The following is a 17,414-nucleotide window of genomic DNA, read 5'->3' on the forward strand; positions in this document are numbered from 1 at the left end:
CTGACACGAATCGGAGCAACAACCAATACCAGAACCTTTAGTAACTATACAATTGGGAGATAAAGAAGTAAAATTTCAGGTGGATATGGGGGCTACATATTCTGTGCTAAATGATGTAAAAGGGCAAATTGGAGACAAAACAGCAAGAATAGTGGGAGCCACAGGGAAGGAGGAGAATCGACCATTCCTGCAACCCCTGGATTTGTGTTTTGGAAACAAAGTGTCAACACATGAATTTTTATATATGCCTGAGTCTCCAATTCCACTTTTAGGATGAGATTTATTGCAAAACTTGATGGCAGTGATAACTTTTGAGAACGGGGAACTTTTAATGAAAATGCCTGATTCAAAGACAGGACAAATATTAAAGATAAAACCAGTCCCTGCTATCTCTTGGGAAGTAGAGGATGCAGTAATTCCCTCTGTATGGGTGTCATGGAGTTACTTTACCTTTAAGGGAGTTGGAGTTGCTGGGAAGTGCTTGGAGCCTTTTCTCCTGACCAATTATCGGTCATTGCTGGGAATTGACAGCAGTTTAGGCCATTGAAAAGTGGGATCAACTTGTGAACCCTACCTTAAAATGTAAAAGCAGAGCTCTCTGAGTTGTCTTTGTTTCCTGGCTGTGGAGGGTGGTGGAGCTCCAGGCCTCCCGTCCCTGCCCAGGCCATGCGGTTGGGCGGGGATGGGGCCGGGCCTGCCCCGTCTCCAGGCCGGGAGATGGGGGGGCCTGGGGAAGGTTTTCCTCGAGCCCGGGCCGAGCCAATCTCTGGCTCGGCTGCAGGTTTTGCTGTAACTACATTCACTAGAAACTGCCCAGTGAAGAAAGGAGGAGGCCCTGGACTTGCAGCGGGTTGGAGCAGAGACTACACGCTCCAGAACAGCCATGAGGAACTTTCCATCGCAGACGGCTCCAGCTCCTGTTCGGCAGAGATCTCCGAACCATCTACAAAAGCCTAGGCAAGATGTTAACTCTTTCATTACCCAGATGAGACTTGCGGATTAATCTTTTTATCCAGAGAGAGAGAGAGAGAGAGATCAACATGAAAAGAGACTTTATAAACTACCAGTGACAGGAAAGAAAAGAAGCTTCAGAAGAGGTAGAGAATTAAGAAGATGCTTTAATTAAGCTGAAATATCTCCCTGTTAAAACTATGGAGATGGACAATGAAGTCTTGAAAAGAACTCCTTTAATTCATGATATAAGATCTAGAGAGGAATAGTGTTCAAAGTGTAAATTTGAGTAAAGAGTAATTGTAGTATAGTGAAGTACTGGGAGATTAAAAGCCTTGAGAGGCCATGAAAAAAACTGTTGAGAGATTTGAAGCCCTGAGAGGCCATGAGAAAACTGTTTTCTGGTGAAGCTCACAGAAACAGATGAAGAAGACTTTTTTTGCCTTTGAATAACTTATCCTTAAAAATGCTATCTCTAGACGCATGGCCCATACACACTTCAGAGTGATGTGAAAATGGGAGGAGTGAACTCTAATAATAGCAGCTCTGAGCAGCTAACATTAGGGCAATAGAAAACTATAACAAAAATAGTTTTCTTGTGAGAAACTCCATAAATTAACAGGAAGAAACTTCTGTTTCTCTATAAAGATTAGTAAAAAGACTAGCAAGAATTGGGACTGTTTTAACCATCAGAGTTCCAGAGTTTTTGTCTCTGTTGTCATGTGAACAAGTGAATAGTGGGTAGATAAGAGATGGAAAGGTTTTTCTGGAAGTTTATTCTGGTGTTCTTATTATTGTAGTTTGTCAATAAAATGTCTTTTTTTTTTTTCCCTTTTAAGTTGTATGCCTGTTTTGCTCTTATTCTAATCCATATCTCACAGCAAGAAGTAAGTAATTTTCTTAGTTAGTGGTTTAAAACCACGACAATGGGAAACAGACATACCAGGAAAATCTAAATTGGCACAACCAGTACATGGAGAATGAAAGGAAGGAGCAAAAGCTGTACAGGTTAAACAGTATCCCATAAAGCCAGAAGCATGGCAAGGAATAGTAAAGATTATTGAAAAATTCTGAAGTACCAAATTTTAGAAGAATGTGAATCAGAATTTAATACACCGTTATTTCCAGTGAAGAAACCAAATGGCGAGTACAGACTTGTACAGGATTTGAGAGCAATAAATGGAATAACTAAAGGTATTTACCCAGTGGTAGATAATCCCTACACATTGTTAACATCTGTGAAAGGGAAATATAAACGGTTTACTGTACTTGATTTAAAAGATGCCTTTTTCTGCATACCCCTTGACAAAGAAAGTAGGAAACTGTTTGCCTTTGAGCAGGAAAATCCAGAAAATGGAAGGAAAACCCAGCTCACCTGGACACGACTCCCACAACGATACAAGAACAGTCCAACACTATTTGGAAGCCAGCTGGCTAAAGATCTGGAGATTTGGATTGAAAAAGGGCAAGTTCTGAGAGAACAATACCTGCTGTTACAGTATGTTGATGATACACTGAAAATTACAGAGGAAAAGACAACCTGCATAGAGGTAACAATTGAAATTTTAAATCAGCTGGGAATGGGAGGATATAAGGTATCTAAAGAGAAGGCACAAATTGCCCAGCAGACTGTGATTTACCTGGGATGTGAAATACCACAAGGGCCATGTAAGCTGGGTACTAATCGTATTCAAGCTATTTGTGCCATTCCAGAGCCCCAGAACCTGCCTGAGCTGCGAGTCTTCCTTGGGATGACAAGAGCGGTGCTGCCTGTGGATCATGGACTATGGACTAATTGCAGAGCCCCTGTATGAAGCCCAGAAGACACAGCTGATTACCTGGGGCAGACCAGAGAAGGAGGCCTTCCTCAAACTGAAGGAAGCATTGACAACGGATTTGGTATTAAGGTTGCCTGGTTTGTCCAAAGAGTTTCAGCTGTTTGTACATGAAAGACTACACGTAGCACTGGGAGTGCTGACCCAATGTTTGGGAAGCTGGAAAGGGCCGGTAGGCTGCTTCTCCAAACAACCTGACAACGTGAGTGCCGGATGGCCTTCATGCCTTTGGGCAGTTGCAGCCACTGTGATGCTGATCCAAGAAGCCAGGAAACTCACGATGGGTAGACACATAAATGTCTATGTGCCACACATGGTAACCACTGTTTCACAACCAAAGGGGGGCCATTGGCTATCTCCAAGCAGAAAGATGAAATTCCAGGTAATCCTGACTGAGCAGGATTCCTGCAGTCCACAACTTAAGGATCTCATCCAGGGAAGCCGCAGGGTTCTGGGGACCAGAATGGAACACCAACGAGACGGGGCTTTGTTCATGAAACCATTTATTCGGCATTCATATATTCCCATATTCATGTATGGGAACAAACTCAGATCCAGAACAGAGAGCCCCGAACAGAGGCTGAGCATGGGTTTTTGAGGGACAGAACTCTTGAGGGTCTCCACCCTTGAGGGTGAGAGACCCTTCAGGGTCAGGAACCACTAGAAACACAGCAAGGGAGAAACCCCCCAGGGACTCAAACCTAATCAGAACTCCTGGGCCTCTCCCCACAAGGGGTTTGGGGTGGGACAATGTACCTCTTTATTTTCCTCGACGCACGTGGCCACATCTGCTCCTTTTTTCTTTTTTTTTTTCAAATTTGAATTAGAAGCTTAAAATGTTTCTAAAACTTACACTCTAAAATCTCACCTCCTTCCCAGAGCACCCGATTTGCTTTGTGGGACACTAATACTCAATAACAAAACACATTCAGCAAACAAACAAAAAAAACAAAATTAAAAACACTTAAACATCGGTAAACAGTGATGGTATTCAATACAAATATAATGTTTTTTTAGTTCAGTCTCTTGCAGTTCGGGATTTTCTTTCAGGAATGGTGCAGCTCTTAGATCTCCTCTCATGAGGAGCAGAGTTCTTAGATCTCCAGCTTCGGCTCTGGTTCCAAAGGTGTAGGTGTCGCCTCTTTAGATGTTCTTGGTGAAACGCTGGCTTTCCAGCTCCGGTTCCAGTTTTGATTTCCCCAGAGGGGGTGTTGCCCACAATGGAAAAGGCACAGCCCCCAGGGATGGAGAAGCCGATGAAGGGGGTGGGACCGCAGCAGGAGTTCCTGGGGGAAGGGAAGGTTCAGGGCCAGAAAAGAAGGAGCAAGGTGGGAAACAAGGGATCCCAGACCGTGTGGCCAGTGGCATCTTAGGAAGGGGGGGTGGTCCGGGACGGACTTTCCCAGAGAGGGAACAGGGAATATGGAAAGACAGGGGTGAAGGAGGACACGGAACGGCGGGCAGACGGCAGCAGACCTGCATCACTCTGAATGTTCTCCGTCCCTTGCCTGCCTTCAGGAAAACAGGGGATGGGATGGCAGAGAGACACCGGGGTGACGGGGAGACGGCAGCAACCCTGAGCCATCTTGGCATTTTTCACCCTTTGTCCTGCCCTTAGAAACATAGGAGACGGGAAGATACAGGGAGGTATACACCAAAAACAAATGAGAAACTTCAGAGAAGACAAAAAAAGTCCACAGGAAAAGCCATACCGTCCATAATCGTCCATAATGTTAATGTCATCCATAAAGGTCCTTCTCATGTATATAAAAAAAACCAAAACCATCTATAATACTTTTTTTTGTGTGATTTAGATGTTTGTCCCAGCGTCTGGTCTCTCGGCTCCCCCACCTCTGTAAGCCCTGTTTTTCCCCCATGCCCGAGGCACTCTCAACGGGGCCCTCCTGCCAGGTCTCTCGAGTCCTCCTTTCTTAGGCGGGGGTCTCGCCGGCTCTCAAGCCATCAGCCGGGGACTTACGGGGTGTCCATGGATTTGAATACAGAAGTCATTTGTGTACTTTTCAATTTGCTGAGTTTCAGCTAATGTTCAATTCTCCATGTCTTGGGACACAGATGAGAAAGGATTTTCTACACTGACAGGTAAGAGCAAAGGTGCCGTTTTTCCAGTCAGCATTGAACAGTAGGATCACAGGTCAAACACATCACACAAATAGAAATTCAGTATGGATCTCTAGCAGATTTTGTATCTATATATACAGTATAGAGACTTTGTATCTATACTGTAAAAATTTACACTAAGATAAATTCTTATAACTAGATAAAATATGACCAGGTAATAAGGAACCACTTCTGAGCCTGAGTGTCTGCAAAGTGGGAATTTGGGGTGACTAACCCACTTGGAGTCACTCACTTTCAAGTCACCTACTTTGCACAAAGGCTTTTAACTCCTTCTTCAATTCAAGGCTTCCACTTTAGATCAGAATGATACAAAGCAAACACTACTCCCGAAGCACCAAGATAATAACAATAGGCACCTTATGATCTAGGGCTGGGTGTGTTCAATGTAAAAGCAAAGAGGTAGATTCTTAGAGATTGCCTTGTAAAACCTGCACGGAATTTCTAGAGGGAAAGCAAGGAAGAAAGAGTATTTTTCCAGCTGCTAGATTGATACTAGCAAAGGTATCCCATTCTTAGGAAGACAAGGCCCCTCAAGGAAGTAGAGCAAGCCTTGGCAAATTCACTGAAAAGTTCCAGTATTCCTCTGGGTAGCTGATAACATGAAAGAATCAAACTATGTTTTTGGCTGTGAGCAAGGAAAGGAGGAGAGTTAGTCTCATATGCAGATCCTAGAATATTAGATGAGGGCTCTGTTCTTAATTTAATTTATTTTAAAATAATTTCTCTTCTTCTCCCTTTACCCACCTCAACATACACTACTCTTCAGAACTTGAATTTTCATTCAATGTGTTCCTTTCTTATTTCAGTGGCTGACTATAAAGTACAAAACTTGTATCTTGGTAAAGCCATATGGCCAAACTGAGAAAGAAATTAGTATTTGGACATGCAGCTTTCTGAAGGGGAGAAAGAAAAGTGTGGACAAGAAGAAGCCTAAGTTTTCAACACCTGAAGCACGCAAAAATAACATGTCTTGTGATATTGTCCCACAATGTTACAGAGTTCAAACTACCATGACTCATTAGCATCTGGACTTCATTGCTCATTATGCTTAGAAATGATGCTTGAAGGCACTTCATATCAAAGATACAGTTCCTGTAAATTACTGTCTATACAGATCAAAATCCTACAAAAAATCCATGTCCAAACCAGCAATAGTGAGACTTTTCTCTTTGGCAGTGGCTTAGGTGCTCCTGGAAATCACCAGGCCTAGACACCAAGATGTGTATTCAGGGGAGGGAGAGAAGCCTCATGCTTAGCTCTGACTGTGACCTTTGCTAGCAGATCTTCTTAGCAGTTAATCAACTATGTTTATCCTGCTGTGAGCCAGAGGCAGGATGGGAATCAAAGTCTAGCTGACAGAAGATGACAAGACCCTCTGCCTTTCCGGAAGAGGAAAAACAAAATACCGTGAATTTGCCTTGGGTTGAGAGCCTTTTTTTACAGATCTATAGACAACTGATGGTCGTGGTTTTAAAGAAGTAACTGAAAAATTACTAGAAAACTTACTTATTTCTTGCTGTGAGATATGGACTAGAACAAGAGCAAAACAGGCTTAAAACTTAAAAGGAATAAAGAAAGCTTATTAACAAAACTACAAGAATAAGAACACCAGAATAAACCTCCAGGAAACCCTTTTATCCCCCACTACCCACCATTCCCTTGTTCACATGACAACATAGAGACAAACAACTTTGGAACTTTGGTGTTTAAAACAGTCCCAATTCCTGCTAGAGTCTTTTCATCAGCCTTTGTAGAGAAACAGAAGTCTTCTTCTGCTAATCTGTGGAGTTTCTCACAAGAAAACTATTTTTCTGTTATAGTTTTCCATTTTTTTCTGATGCCAGCTACCTGGAAATCCTGCCATCAGTTCACTCCTCCCGTTTCACATAACTCTGAGGTGTGTATGGGTCAGTGAGTCTAGGGATGTCATTTTTTAAGGATGAGTTATTCAAAGGCAAAAGTTCTCTTCATCTGTCTCGGTGAGCTTCTCTGGAAAACAGTTTTCTCATTGCCCTCAAGGCCTCAAATCTTCACTTCACTCTGTTCCAGCACCTCACTGTATTACACTTACTCTCCCTTTTACTCAAAATCCACACTTTGAACACTCCATTCCTCCCCATATAGTCTTTCATGAATTAAAGGAGTCTTTTCAAAACACAATTGTCCATCTCCATAACTTTAACAGAAAAATATTTCAGCTTATAAAGCATCTCCTTATTCTCTCTTCCCCATCTAAAACTTAACTCTGTTCTTCACTGTCTTCTTCATGTTGATTGTCTCTCTCTCTCTCTCTCTGTTGCTCTGGGAGAAAGGAGTAATCTGTACATTTTATCCAGGTAGTAAAAGAATTAAAGTCTTGGAAAAGCTGCGAGTGTTCATGGTGTGAGGTTTCAATCCAGCAGCAGAAACTGAAAACTAAGCCAGGCTGGCCGGCTCTGTTTCTCCCCGCCCCTCCCCTCTGCGGCCTTGTCCGGCCTGGACGGGGGGAGGAGGCCGAGACAGAGCCTCGTTACCTTGTCAGAAGCCAGAAACCCAAAGAGAACTAGAGAGCTCTGGCTTTAAATCTTCAGGTGGTGTTCACAAATTGATCTCGCTTTTCAATGGTCAAAACTGCTGTCAATTCTTAGAAATGACTGATAATTGGTCAGGAGAAAAGACTTCCATCAGCCACCAGCAGCTTCAAATTCCATAGCCCCCAGAGCTATCTTAAAGGTAAAGTCACCCATGACAGTGATGAAGCTTAAATGATGACAGCCAATGCAGATCAACAGATACATTGCTACTGTGTGAAGAGGAAAAACACTTGCAAATTAACTTAAAAGAGGAGTGGAGAGGTGTGGCAATTGGGCATATGGGCACCACTCAAGGAGCATCCAGTCCATAAGCAGCCCCTGGCTGTGGGTGTCTGAGCACACAGAGTCCAAATGGAGTGAGAGCTTGGTGGGGAAAGTGCTGGGGGGTGAGCTGTGGGTAGTGGGGACCTGTTTGATGAGCTCCTCCGTCCAACTGGTCGCGGATAGGTGTGGCACGTTGTGTGCTATCCAACAGGCGGCAACAGCAGCTGGGCCAAGGTGTGGGAAGAGGCCAAGCATGCAGTAGAGTGGGAACCATGCTGTAGGCCTTGGCGGCAGCCCACACCTGTAGGGCATGAGGTTGGCCCAGAGGGTCCCTGGAGTGTGTGTGGGGTGAAAAGGGAGGAAATGAGGAGCAGGGAGGAAGGGCCAGATGTCACTAGGAGAATGCCATTATATGCCACTGGTGACATATTGAGAAGAGAGTGGGAACAAAATTGTCATTCCTGCAGATCACCCTCACATCTTCAGAACCAGAGGCCACCAAGAAGGACTGCACATCTGCCTCCTGGTGTTGTCCTGAATGTGACTTCATTACCTGATGTACGTTACCTGGGAGTGTCTCTCACCAGCCCATGGGCATTCCCCAGTTCAGGTTCGCAAACCTGTTCACCTCAGCCTATTCTTTGGGCCTCTGACAGGGACTGTCCAGCTCAGCTACTACACCATGGAAGGGAAGGGAGCCACCCAACACTCTGCATATTTGAGAGTTTTCTTGCCAGGCCGGTTGAAATAAATGTATGAAACAAAGTATCCTCTAATTCTACATCTTCATCATTCTGTACTCCAAGTGACCTCTTCATGCGGACTGCTTGTGACACAGGTATGACCCAGTCCCACGGCATAACAGCTTTTCCTCTCGCAGATTATATACAACTAGGAAAATACATCAATTTCCAGGAAAGAAAGCTCAGAGATACCTGTATTAATAACAGTTTATTCCAAGGAAAACAATCTTCCACTATCTCCATTTTCTAAAATCTATAGCTCTAAGAAGTTGCTCCCTATTTTCCCTAAATTATAAACTAAGCATGTGAGAAAAAAAAACCCAAAAAACGGAGGTATGAACTAAAAACAGCTAAATGGACAAATTCCATACAACAAAAACTTCCAAACAAATGAACACCTCCTTAAAAAACTGAATGGATGGCTGACTCTCTGTCCAAACACCATCCATCCCCTTTGAACTCCTTGTGGCTGGCGCGGCACAAAGGCTTCCTCAGGCGCAAGCCTCTCCTCTCCGGTCTTCCTGCGCTTGCTTGGCTGAGAGGATCAGAGCAGCCAGGCTGGAGGCAGGCTGGCCTGAGGTCACAAACGGATGCTGCCCAGAGAGAAAACAAACAGGAAAGGGAGCCTTACTTTCCAAGATGACAGATTTCTCTTCAGCCTCTGGCACTCGAGCACGATTCCTGGGCTAGCAGCAAGACACAGCAAGAGGAGCCAGAGCAGCCTCTGCCCCTGCGCCTTCCTGCGCCGCTCACCTGGCTCAGCCAGGCCCACGTGGCCCACAGTCCCCTTCATCCCTTCCTGCGGCTGTCGTCAGCTCCCAGGGCTTCTTGCCGCTTCCCTTTTGCTTACCTGCAGGAGCTCCTGGGCAGACCAGCGCCTGTCTTGGTCCGCCTGCAGGCAGCAGCGCAGAAAGTCGCGCAGGAGAGCCGAGTGGTGCCTGGGCTTTTGCAGTTTTGGGGGCCCGTTCCTTTCGATCAGTTCAAAAACCTACGAGAAAGGCAAGGGGACAAAGCTCAAGCTGCTCCTTTCCTAGGCACAACAGCTCTCTCCACACACAGCCCCCTTGGGAAGCTGCAGCTTACCCTGAACTTGGGCTCCCTCTGGTAAGGAGCTTCCCCTTCCACCATCTCCAGCCCCGTGATGCCCAGGGACCAGATGTCCACTTTGGGGCCGTAGGCTTCTCCTCTCACCACTTCTGGTGCCATCCAGCTGGGAGTGCCGACGCTGGAGTGGCAGCTGCTGCACTCAGGGCTGAGCCGAGCACAGAGACCAAAGTCAGCTGAGGAGAAAGACAAAGCCTGTCAAAGACAGCGACCGCTGGCAAACCAGCCACAAGCATTGCCCATTCCAAGCCTGACAAGGCCATGCTCGATCTTTTTCCGGGCTGGAAAAGCTGCGGTGCTCTGCTTCCGCACGTCTGCAGCCCGGGAAATCAGAAACTTCACTTGAGAACTGCCCTCAGCATGCCCCTGCTGGCCAAGCAGCGCTTCTGGGCGACTGGCAGTCACCCCAAAAGCAGCCCCACAGCACATACTGGCTACGCTGCGCCTGACCGCCCATACCCACCCAATTTGACCGATCCGTCGGTGCCCATAAGAACGTTGCTGCTCTTGATGTCTCTGTGGATGACTCGGCGGGAATGAAGGAAATGCAGACCTTGCAGGCACTGAGAGAGAAAGGAGGGAGGCAAAGGGAAAAAGTTCAGGCCACCCGATTTCATGCCACAAGAAAGGAAAGGGCTGGAGGAGATTGACAGCTTTCTCAGGGAATTTGTGAGCACAGCATCATGCTGTCAGCAAGAGGAAGAGTTTGCTGCTTCAGCACTCTTACAAGTGTTTTCTGTCTTCTGAAGCAAAGGCATCTGAGCTTCCAAGAGCCCCTCCTGCCTTTGGTAGGAAGCACGGGACTTTTGGCTGTATCTTTGACTGGACCAGTGGCATGGCAAAGATTTTATTGGCAGAGCTGCGGCAGCAGAGGAGGAAGCAGCACGATAGACCTGTTGCAGAATCCAGTGCCATCTGGGCTGCAGTGCTATCCTTTGAAGCTCAGCACATCCCTTCTAATCCCTTTAGAAATTCAGCCAGCAGCACGCTGCCTTGGAGCAGCAAGGGGCTCAGGAGAGACAGACACGCTCCAGGCAAACGCAGAGAGGCAGAGGTGCCAAGAGGAAACAAGTGAAAGCAAGCGAGTGAGCGAGCACGAGTGTCAGAGGACAGACGCCACATAAGAGAGTGAGAAGAGAGCCTGGACAAGTGCGGGGACAACGGCAGGCAGTTCTCTTCAGATGCTCGCTCTTCTCCTGGTGTCGTGACAGCAGCACCAAAACAAAGGTGTGAGCAAGAAACCTCTGCTCTTCTTCCCCACCGGCTGACAAGGACCATCCTGTGCAGGCCAGGGCCGGCACAGGCGCCATCCCTCACCTCCCGACAGACAGCGCCTATCTGTCCTTCCTCCAGGTACACTGCCCTGAGCACATCAAACAGCGTGCCGCCGTCCATGAACTCCATCGCCAGCCAGAGTTCCTCGTTGACCAGGTAGCTGCAAGAAGAAAAAGCACGGCATGGAGAGAGAGCAACGGGCACAGCTCAGTCACCCGAGGGCCTGAGCCAGGCTTTTGCCACTGCTCTCCAAGCTACATGTGCCAGAAGAGATTCTTGCACACCAAGGGCAACCTTCTCCCATCTGCTGGACACGACTAGAGAAAGCACAAGCAGCTCTGCTTTGTGCCCCTGACCAAAGGGCTTGCTCATTTCTGCCTTGCACTATCTGAAGGAACGCTGACATGCCAACAGCCCAACCTGTCTAAGTAGATGACAATATTGGGATTCCTGTTGTCCCTCATGGCCACGATTTCATTGACAGCCAGCTCCTCGCAATCCTCCTCTTCCAACATCATTTTCTTGATAGCCACCTAAAAGGACATAGAGGACAGCTCACTTGACCAGTTGCTCCTTGCAACAGATCACAAGGAACACGGAGTGAGTGCTTGTGCAACGACGCAGCCGAGCTCTACCAAACTGCCTTGTTACTAGACAGCAGAGCTTAAGACAAGCACCAAAGCCCGTCCCAAATGCAGCATTCTGCACACTGAGCCCAATCTGTGCTTCTGACGAGCAGCCTCTGCTGCAGAGACGGAGCGGCCGGCCAAAGCTCCAGCCACGGTTGCCAGCAGCGGGGGAAGCACTCCGGAGCTGCACAATCCGCCGGGGCTGCTGACCCTTTACCTGTTTGCCTGTGCTGGCGTCCAGGGCTCTATAAACAGCTCCAAAGCCCCTAGAAAGAAAAGGGCAGCAGAAAAAGCCCTTTAGTCCCTGGCATTGAAAGCCAGTCTAGGCAGGGGATCTCCCCACGCTGCCTGCTGCACTCTTTCCAAAGAGCCTGGCTGCAGTGTCTCTTCAGCCAAGAGCACATCAGCCCAGCCGCCCTGGGACCTTCAGGGTGTCCAAGAGAACACTCGGGTCTAACATGAAGACCAAGAGCTGCTGCAAATCTCCAAGGCACACACGCACTTGCTTCCGAAGCAAACGCACAAGAAAGTGGGGCTCTTAAGGCTGTGTGTCTGTGTGTGTGTGTGTGTGTATAAAGTGGACAAGACAGACTTTGGAAACACTGTCTTTGAGAACTATTATCTGGCAGCTCTTGTTTGGCAAGGTGCTCTGCTGGCCCATCAAGCTTGCAGGGCCAGCAGATCCTCCAGCTCCTGCTCCTTGCCACAAGCAAGACACTGCCAGCACCAGGTTGTCTTGGATGATGCCATCTGCTTGCTCTTGACTCGGCAGTCGTGAGAGGTGGCAGGAGGAAAAGCCAGCGCTGGACCGTGTTTGGACTTGGCGCTGGATATGGCAGCAGCGAAAGCCCTGGCCCACGCTGTTGTACAAGGAGCAGACCTTGTCACGCTTACCCTCGTCCAAGTTCTTCAAGGGCCGTGTATTTGCTCCTTGGCTCACCCGGGCTCACAACGCTCCCTGAAAGACAGAAGCAGTGCAAGGCGCACTGCAGAGACGCCGCTTCCCAGACCATCCAAAATGCAGCCCCCACTGCCAGTCGGCAGCTTGAGAGCTCCCTGGGGCCGAGCCACTGGCTAAGTGCCAGCCTTGTGCTCAAGCAGAAACAATCGCTGCCTGTGTCTTTGCCGCAGAAGGCAGCTCAGGCAGAGGCAAGCCAATCCCATCTGCCTGAAAGAACAGCAGCATTCTACTCTAACCCGCCAGAAATGCAGCAGACGTACTCAGTCTCATCAGCCTCTGCTCCTCTCTCGTCTCCGCCGGCTGGGCGGGGCTGCCGGACCCAGTGCCGGCAGCTGCGGGAGCCTTTTGGGGCCGTGGAGGGACAGCAGCTGGGGGCTTGATGTGCTCTTGCTCCTCTTCAGCCTCTTCCTCCACAAGAGAGGGAGCCAGAGGAGGTGCCGACCCTGCCCTTGAGCCCTGCAGACAGACAGCAGTGAGACACACTGGCAGCAGCCAATCCTTCAGGAGCTGCTTGCTCTTCAGCTGCCCAAGCACCTGGACTAAGGGGAAATCCTAGACTTTGATACAAATGGCATTCTGAGCCATCCAAAGCCTATGGAGATGGCTGAATTGGGTGCTCCTCCATCTTGCCATTTCATCTTGCACCCCGGCTACAATCAGCAAGACACCTTTTGGGCTGCCACACTTGGCTTTCCTCTCTTGAAAGGCTCTTAATGGGAAAATTAGGAAAGAGCCAGTGCTGCCTTTGCTCCCGCTGATGCCAACAGGCAGCTGGGCTTTCCTTCAGCCTCCCCGCCTGCCGCTCTCCACTCCAGTGCAACAGGCCAAGCTCACAGCTTGCTGCACAATTCTTACACGCCAGCAAGGTCAGAGGCTCCTTTGCCACTCACTCACCAAAGGACACGCTTGTCTCCATCCACGGGTGAAGTGACCTGCAGCCAGCAAGGGGAAAGGAAGCAGAGGCCCTCAGAGAAGCGCCTGTGCTGGCGACTCCCACCAGACAAGTCAGTCCCAACAGAGAGCATTTCCCTTCCCCAACATCCCTCCCATCTGAGGGGACCAAGACCTCTGTCCCACAGCAAGCAAGCAAGCAAGCAAGCGAAGGACAAGGACACCGTACTATGCTCTGTCTACATTTGGATGTCTTTTGTCAGGGGAGAAATAGAAAGAGAGGCATGGAAATGCCAGTTGTTCATTAACAGCCAGAGCTTCTGTTCTGCCCAGAAGCACAAGCAGCTTTTCACATCAATTGCATGCAGGGATTCCCATGCATTGGCTGAAGACACTAGCCCAGCCAAGCGGCCCCAAAGGGCCCCTCAGCTGTGGCAGCCCTCTGCTCGAGCAGCCCGGGAACAGCTCCCGGCTTCAGCAGCAAAGCCTAACTGGCTTTGGAGTTTGCGCTTGGTGGCCAAGGCAATCGCTCTCTTTGGCACACCAGAAAGGCTCAAGCCACACAGCCAAGGCTTCTCACGGCAGGAGTTGGAGCAAAAGACGCTTTCCCTCAGCTCTGGAGAGAATCCCGGAGTTTTTACAGGTCCTACTGAGCATCTCTCCTTCGAGTTTGCAATTTGCAGCTTGAAGCAGCAAGCTGAGGAAATGACAGACTGCGCTGCCACGCGCTCTCCCGTGGAGAGAGCACGGCCGCAGCAGGTTCCAATGCAAATACTTTCCACCCTGCAGCGAGTACAGACACCCCCTTCGCAGCCGATGCCCCTGGCAGGAGCTTTAGCAAAGGAAAGCTGGCATCTTCATGGCAATTTTGTTGCCAGCTATACTGGCTCCCTCCATGGGCATAAGGAGCAGAGTGAAGCACAAGGCAAGGAGATGTTCCCTCCAGGAGTGAGCTTTCCTTACCTGTCAGGTGAGCCAGGAAGTAGCCAGAATATGCCACGGAGAAAACACTGCAAACCACGGCACAGACTTGCTCGATCATTTTAGCAGTGCTGTGCGGGTTTGCACAATGCGCAATGGCACCCAAGGGAAATAGCAAGACTCCTCTCGGGGTGCAGGCCGTCTGCTGAGAACTCCTTGCTCACAAGGGTCCTCCTGCAGCGAGCCAGCGAGCGCAAGAGCTGCCCTGGAACAACGGGGCCTTGCGCGCACCGGGACAACGCCGCGCTGACGGCACTGTGACGTGGCAGCGCTCCCTTGACCTCACAATAGCAGCAGCTCTGGCTTTGCTGCCGTCGTTGTGCCCAGCAACCCAATCTTGTGTCCAGCCGAGGCAAAAGAGGAGCCTGGGAAATTGCCCTCAGTCATAAAGCAGCCAAAGAAATCCTTACAGGGCGTGCCGCAGTGCTCCAGGCTTGCTGGGGCAGCTCAGCAAATGCAGCCATCCTGCAGCTCCCTAGCCCAAGGAGAGGCCTGGGAAGGAAGAAGGATGTCAAGAAAGCAAAGCAAACCCCACTTCTGGGCCCCAAGGCTATGACGAAGAGCAAGTGTGCTTCTTCCGGCTGGCCTCTTAGTTGCTTCTCAAAAGCCGAACTTTTGCTCTGAGAATTAAACCCTCTGATCTTGTTTTCATAGTTTTTACCCACTTTCTGAGGATATTATCTATAAACATAGATGTTCATCCATTCCATTAAAGGTATGCCTTGTAATAGATATTTCTCACGACCAGTGTGGTTGGGAAGGCAGTAACCTACCTATCCAAGCCCTGGTCGTTGTCGAGGATCACTAAATACTGAAACAATGGAATAAATCTCTCTCTTTTTCTATCACACATTGAGCTGTGTTTGTGGGAATCATTCTGTGTCCAACAACGACACCGAACTTCTTCCATGACACGTGGGGGACAAAAGAAGCAAAGCAAATGAATTTCCAGCAGTATTGCAGTGCGCAGCTGCTTCTTGAGCACGAAGGTGCCTGCTGACCTTTGCTGTGACTGCGCTGGGAGCCCGAGCTCCATTTGTGGCAGGGAGGTGTTGGCTTATCTCCTGACACCAAGCTCCTCTCCTCCCTCGTGCCATTTCTCTGGCAAATGAAGGGCAGAGAACACCCAGAGGAGCTGTCTGCTGAATCTCGGGCCGCCTCAGTTTTGTTGTGTTGGAGCTCGGGTAGCAGCCACCGCTCTGCAATGCCACGCAGATGTGGAGCCCAAAGAAGGCCCCTTTTGAACGGTCCAAATCCCCACCCTCACAGATGTTTGCCCAGGCTCCATGCTCCCTGCAAGATTCCTTGCAGACATTTGGATGGCCACAGCCCAAAGCAAAGGAGATGCCGTCGTTCCCTTCTCTGGCAAAGGCCCGAGTTAAATGCAGGGGGCAGCTTCATGGACTGGCTGGGAGAGGGGGAAAAAGGGAATGCAATGCAAGTCTCTGGAAATCAACTCTGCTCCCGGTGGAATGATGATCCGAGGCTTAGCTTACTTTCCTGCTGACTCAGCCCAGACACATGCCCTGCTGCTGGGGGGCAGCACAGTGTCTTGGAGGAGCTTTCCACTGGGCTCTTCACACTTGGCATGCTGAGGGGGGCATTTGAAACTTTCAGCAATTGCTGAATGGCTCGGCTCTACCCTGCAATTCTAGTGCTGCAAATCTGCAGTAGTTCGCCAGAAGAAATGGATCCTCCATTTGAAAGCATCTCTTTGGCCCCAGTTTCTAGGTGCTGCGCTGACCGAGAGACGGGACTCTAAAGGAGGGCAGCTAAAAGTAGCTTAAGCAGGAAGCTTTGGCTAAAGGAAATGCAAGGCCGAGCAAAAAGAAGTCCGAGGTTGATTGGAAGTGCAAGCAGAAAAGAGGTTGAAGTGGTTTCTTGAAGTGCTTGAAGTCACTGAAGTCATCTCTTGATTTCAAGGTTCAGATGATGTCCCATTGCAGCCCCAAGCAGTGAGAGCTCTAAGTAGTGAGAACCCCAAGCAACAAATTTCCCATCCCTTACAGAATCATTTGTGTTCCAAAACCACATGGTTTTAAACACATTGATACTTTGAAAGCTTGTGCCTTGATAGAGAACATGCTGTTCTTTGCCCAGCTCTTCCCTTCTCATCAACGGGTGCCTATGCCATGGGCTGTAGCTCTGCAAGGCCAGGACAGAAGCTCAAGTGTGCTCTCTGTTGCGTCCCCCATTTGTTTTCCCATACCCAGGCAGCTCACATCAAGCAGCTGTAGGGCTGAAGGGCTGTAGGGCTGAGGGAAGGAAGAAGGACACCTCAGCACGGAAAAGCATGTGCAGGGCCCCAGACCCCCTTGAGTAGAGCGCTTTGGTGCCCCAGAGGTTTACAGGAGGGAAGCCTTAGGAAGCCTTAGTGCCATTTCAGCCCTCCTTTCCTCTCCCATGCCAAGTGATGGCCTGGAGCGGGGGACAAGCAGGGACTGCTCCCTCCTGCTGCCCCGCCATCAGCTGCAGCTGGCCCTGGGGGACACCAGGTCACGGGGGACAACATCTCTACAGGGCAGGTGGGCTGGGCTGGGGCAGGGCCCCAGTGTGAGGGGGAGAGCCTTGGGCCGCTGGCAAGCAGCACAGAGCCACGAAGGCCACAGCTCGGCCGGAGCGCACAGCTCCGAAGGCACCGTCTGCCTTAGGTGCGGTGTGGCAAGGAAAGGAAGCTGGCAGAGCTCTGGAGGCTTTTGGGTTTTTATTGCCAGTCTTGCTGAAATCCAGGGCAGAAACAGAGCCTCTTCTGGCTACTTCATCATCTTCACCTTCATCATTCTCTCCTCCGGGTGGCCTGTTCAGGCTGACAGCTCGTAGCACGTGCATGCTCCGCTTCTACTGAGTCCCAGCTTTTGCTTTGATAGCTTCATTCTCACTATGACAATTCTCTCTTTTCTCCTAAAAGGCTACTCCTGAGCTTCCCTACAACAACAAAACTCTACTCTTATCTAAACATTATTGAAGCTTGCTATGCTCTAGCGTCCTCACTAAAAGCAGCTAAGGTAAGAAACGGACAAAACCTTAGCTGAGCGTGGCTCAGCTCCTCATAAAGAGCAGCGGATGGC

General features: G+C 49.2%; 1 protein-coding gene across 1 annotated transcript; it reads right to left on the minus strand.

The window, feature by feature from the left end:
- Window positions 1-8,694: 8,694 nt before the first annotated feature.
- Window positions 8,695-14,600, minus strand: LOC111940928 (serine/threonine-protein kinase PAK 3-like). The gene is made up of 11 exons (XM_023943832.2): window positions 14,329-14,600; window positions 13,369-13,406; window positions 12,735-12,930; window positions 12,408-12,471; window positions 11,731-11,779; window positions 11,305-11,417; window positions 10,927-11,044; window positions 10,073-10,172; window positions 9,589-9,785; window positions 9,356-9,493; window positions 8,695-9,098 (listed from the first exon to the last, which is right to left on the minus strand). Exons 1-11 carry the CDS (start codon window positions 14,405-14,407, stop codon window positions 8,997-8,999), a joined length of 1,194 nt encoding a protein of 397 aa, XP_023799600.2. The 5' UTR covers window positions 14,408-14,600; the 3' UTR covers window positions 8,695-8,996.
- Window positions 14,601-17,414: the final 2,814 nt, after the last annotated feature.

The sequence above is a fragment of the Cyanistes caeruleus genome, chromosome Z (assembly GCF_971803275.1).
Source record: "Cyanistes caeruleus chromosome Z, bCyaCae1.hap1.1, whole genome shotgun sequence".
NCBI lineage: Eukaryota > Metazoa > Chordata > Aves > Passeriformes > Paridae > Cyanistes > Cyanistes caeruleus.

What these genes read in the sequence shown, in the direction of transcription:
- LOC111940928 (XM_023943832.2), bottom strand. Translation starts at nt 14,407, where the DNA reads ATGATCGAGCAAGTCTGTGCCGTGGTTTGCAGTGTTTTCTCCGTGGCA. An exon ending in GGAGACAAGCGTGTCCTTTG is followed by an intron (nt 12,931 to 13,368) that starts GTGAGTGAGTGG and finishes GTCTGTCTGCAG; the next exon opens with GGCTCAAGGGCAGGGTCGGC. An exon ending in TAGGCGCTGTCTGTCGGGAG is followed by an intron (nt 10,173 to 10,926) that starts GTGAGGGATGGC and finishes TTTCTCTCTCAG; the next exon opens with TGCCTGCAAGGTCTGCATTT.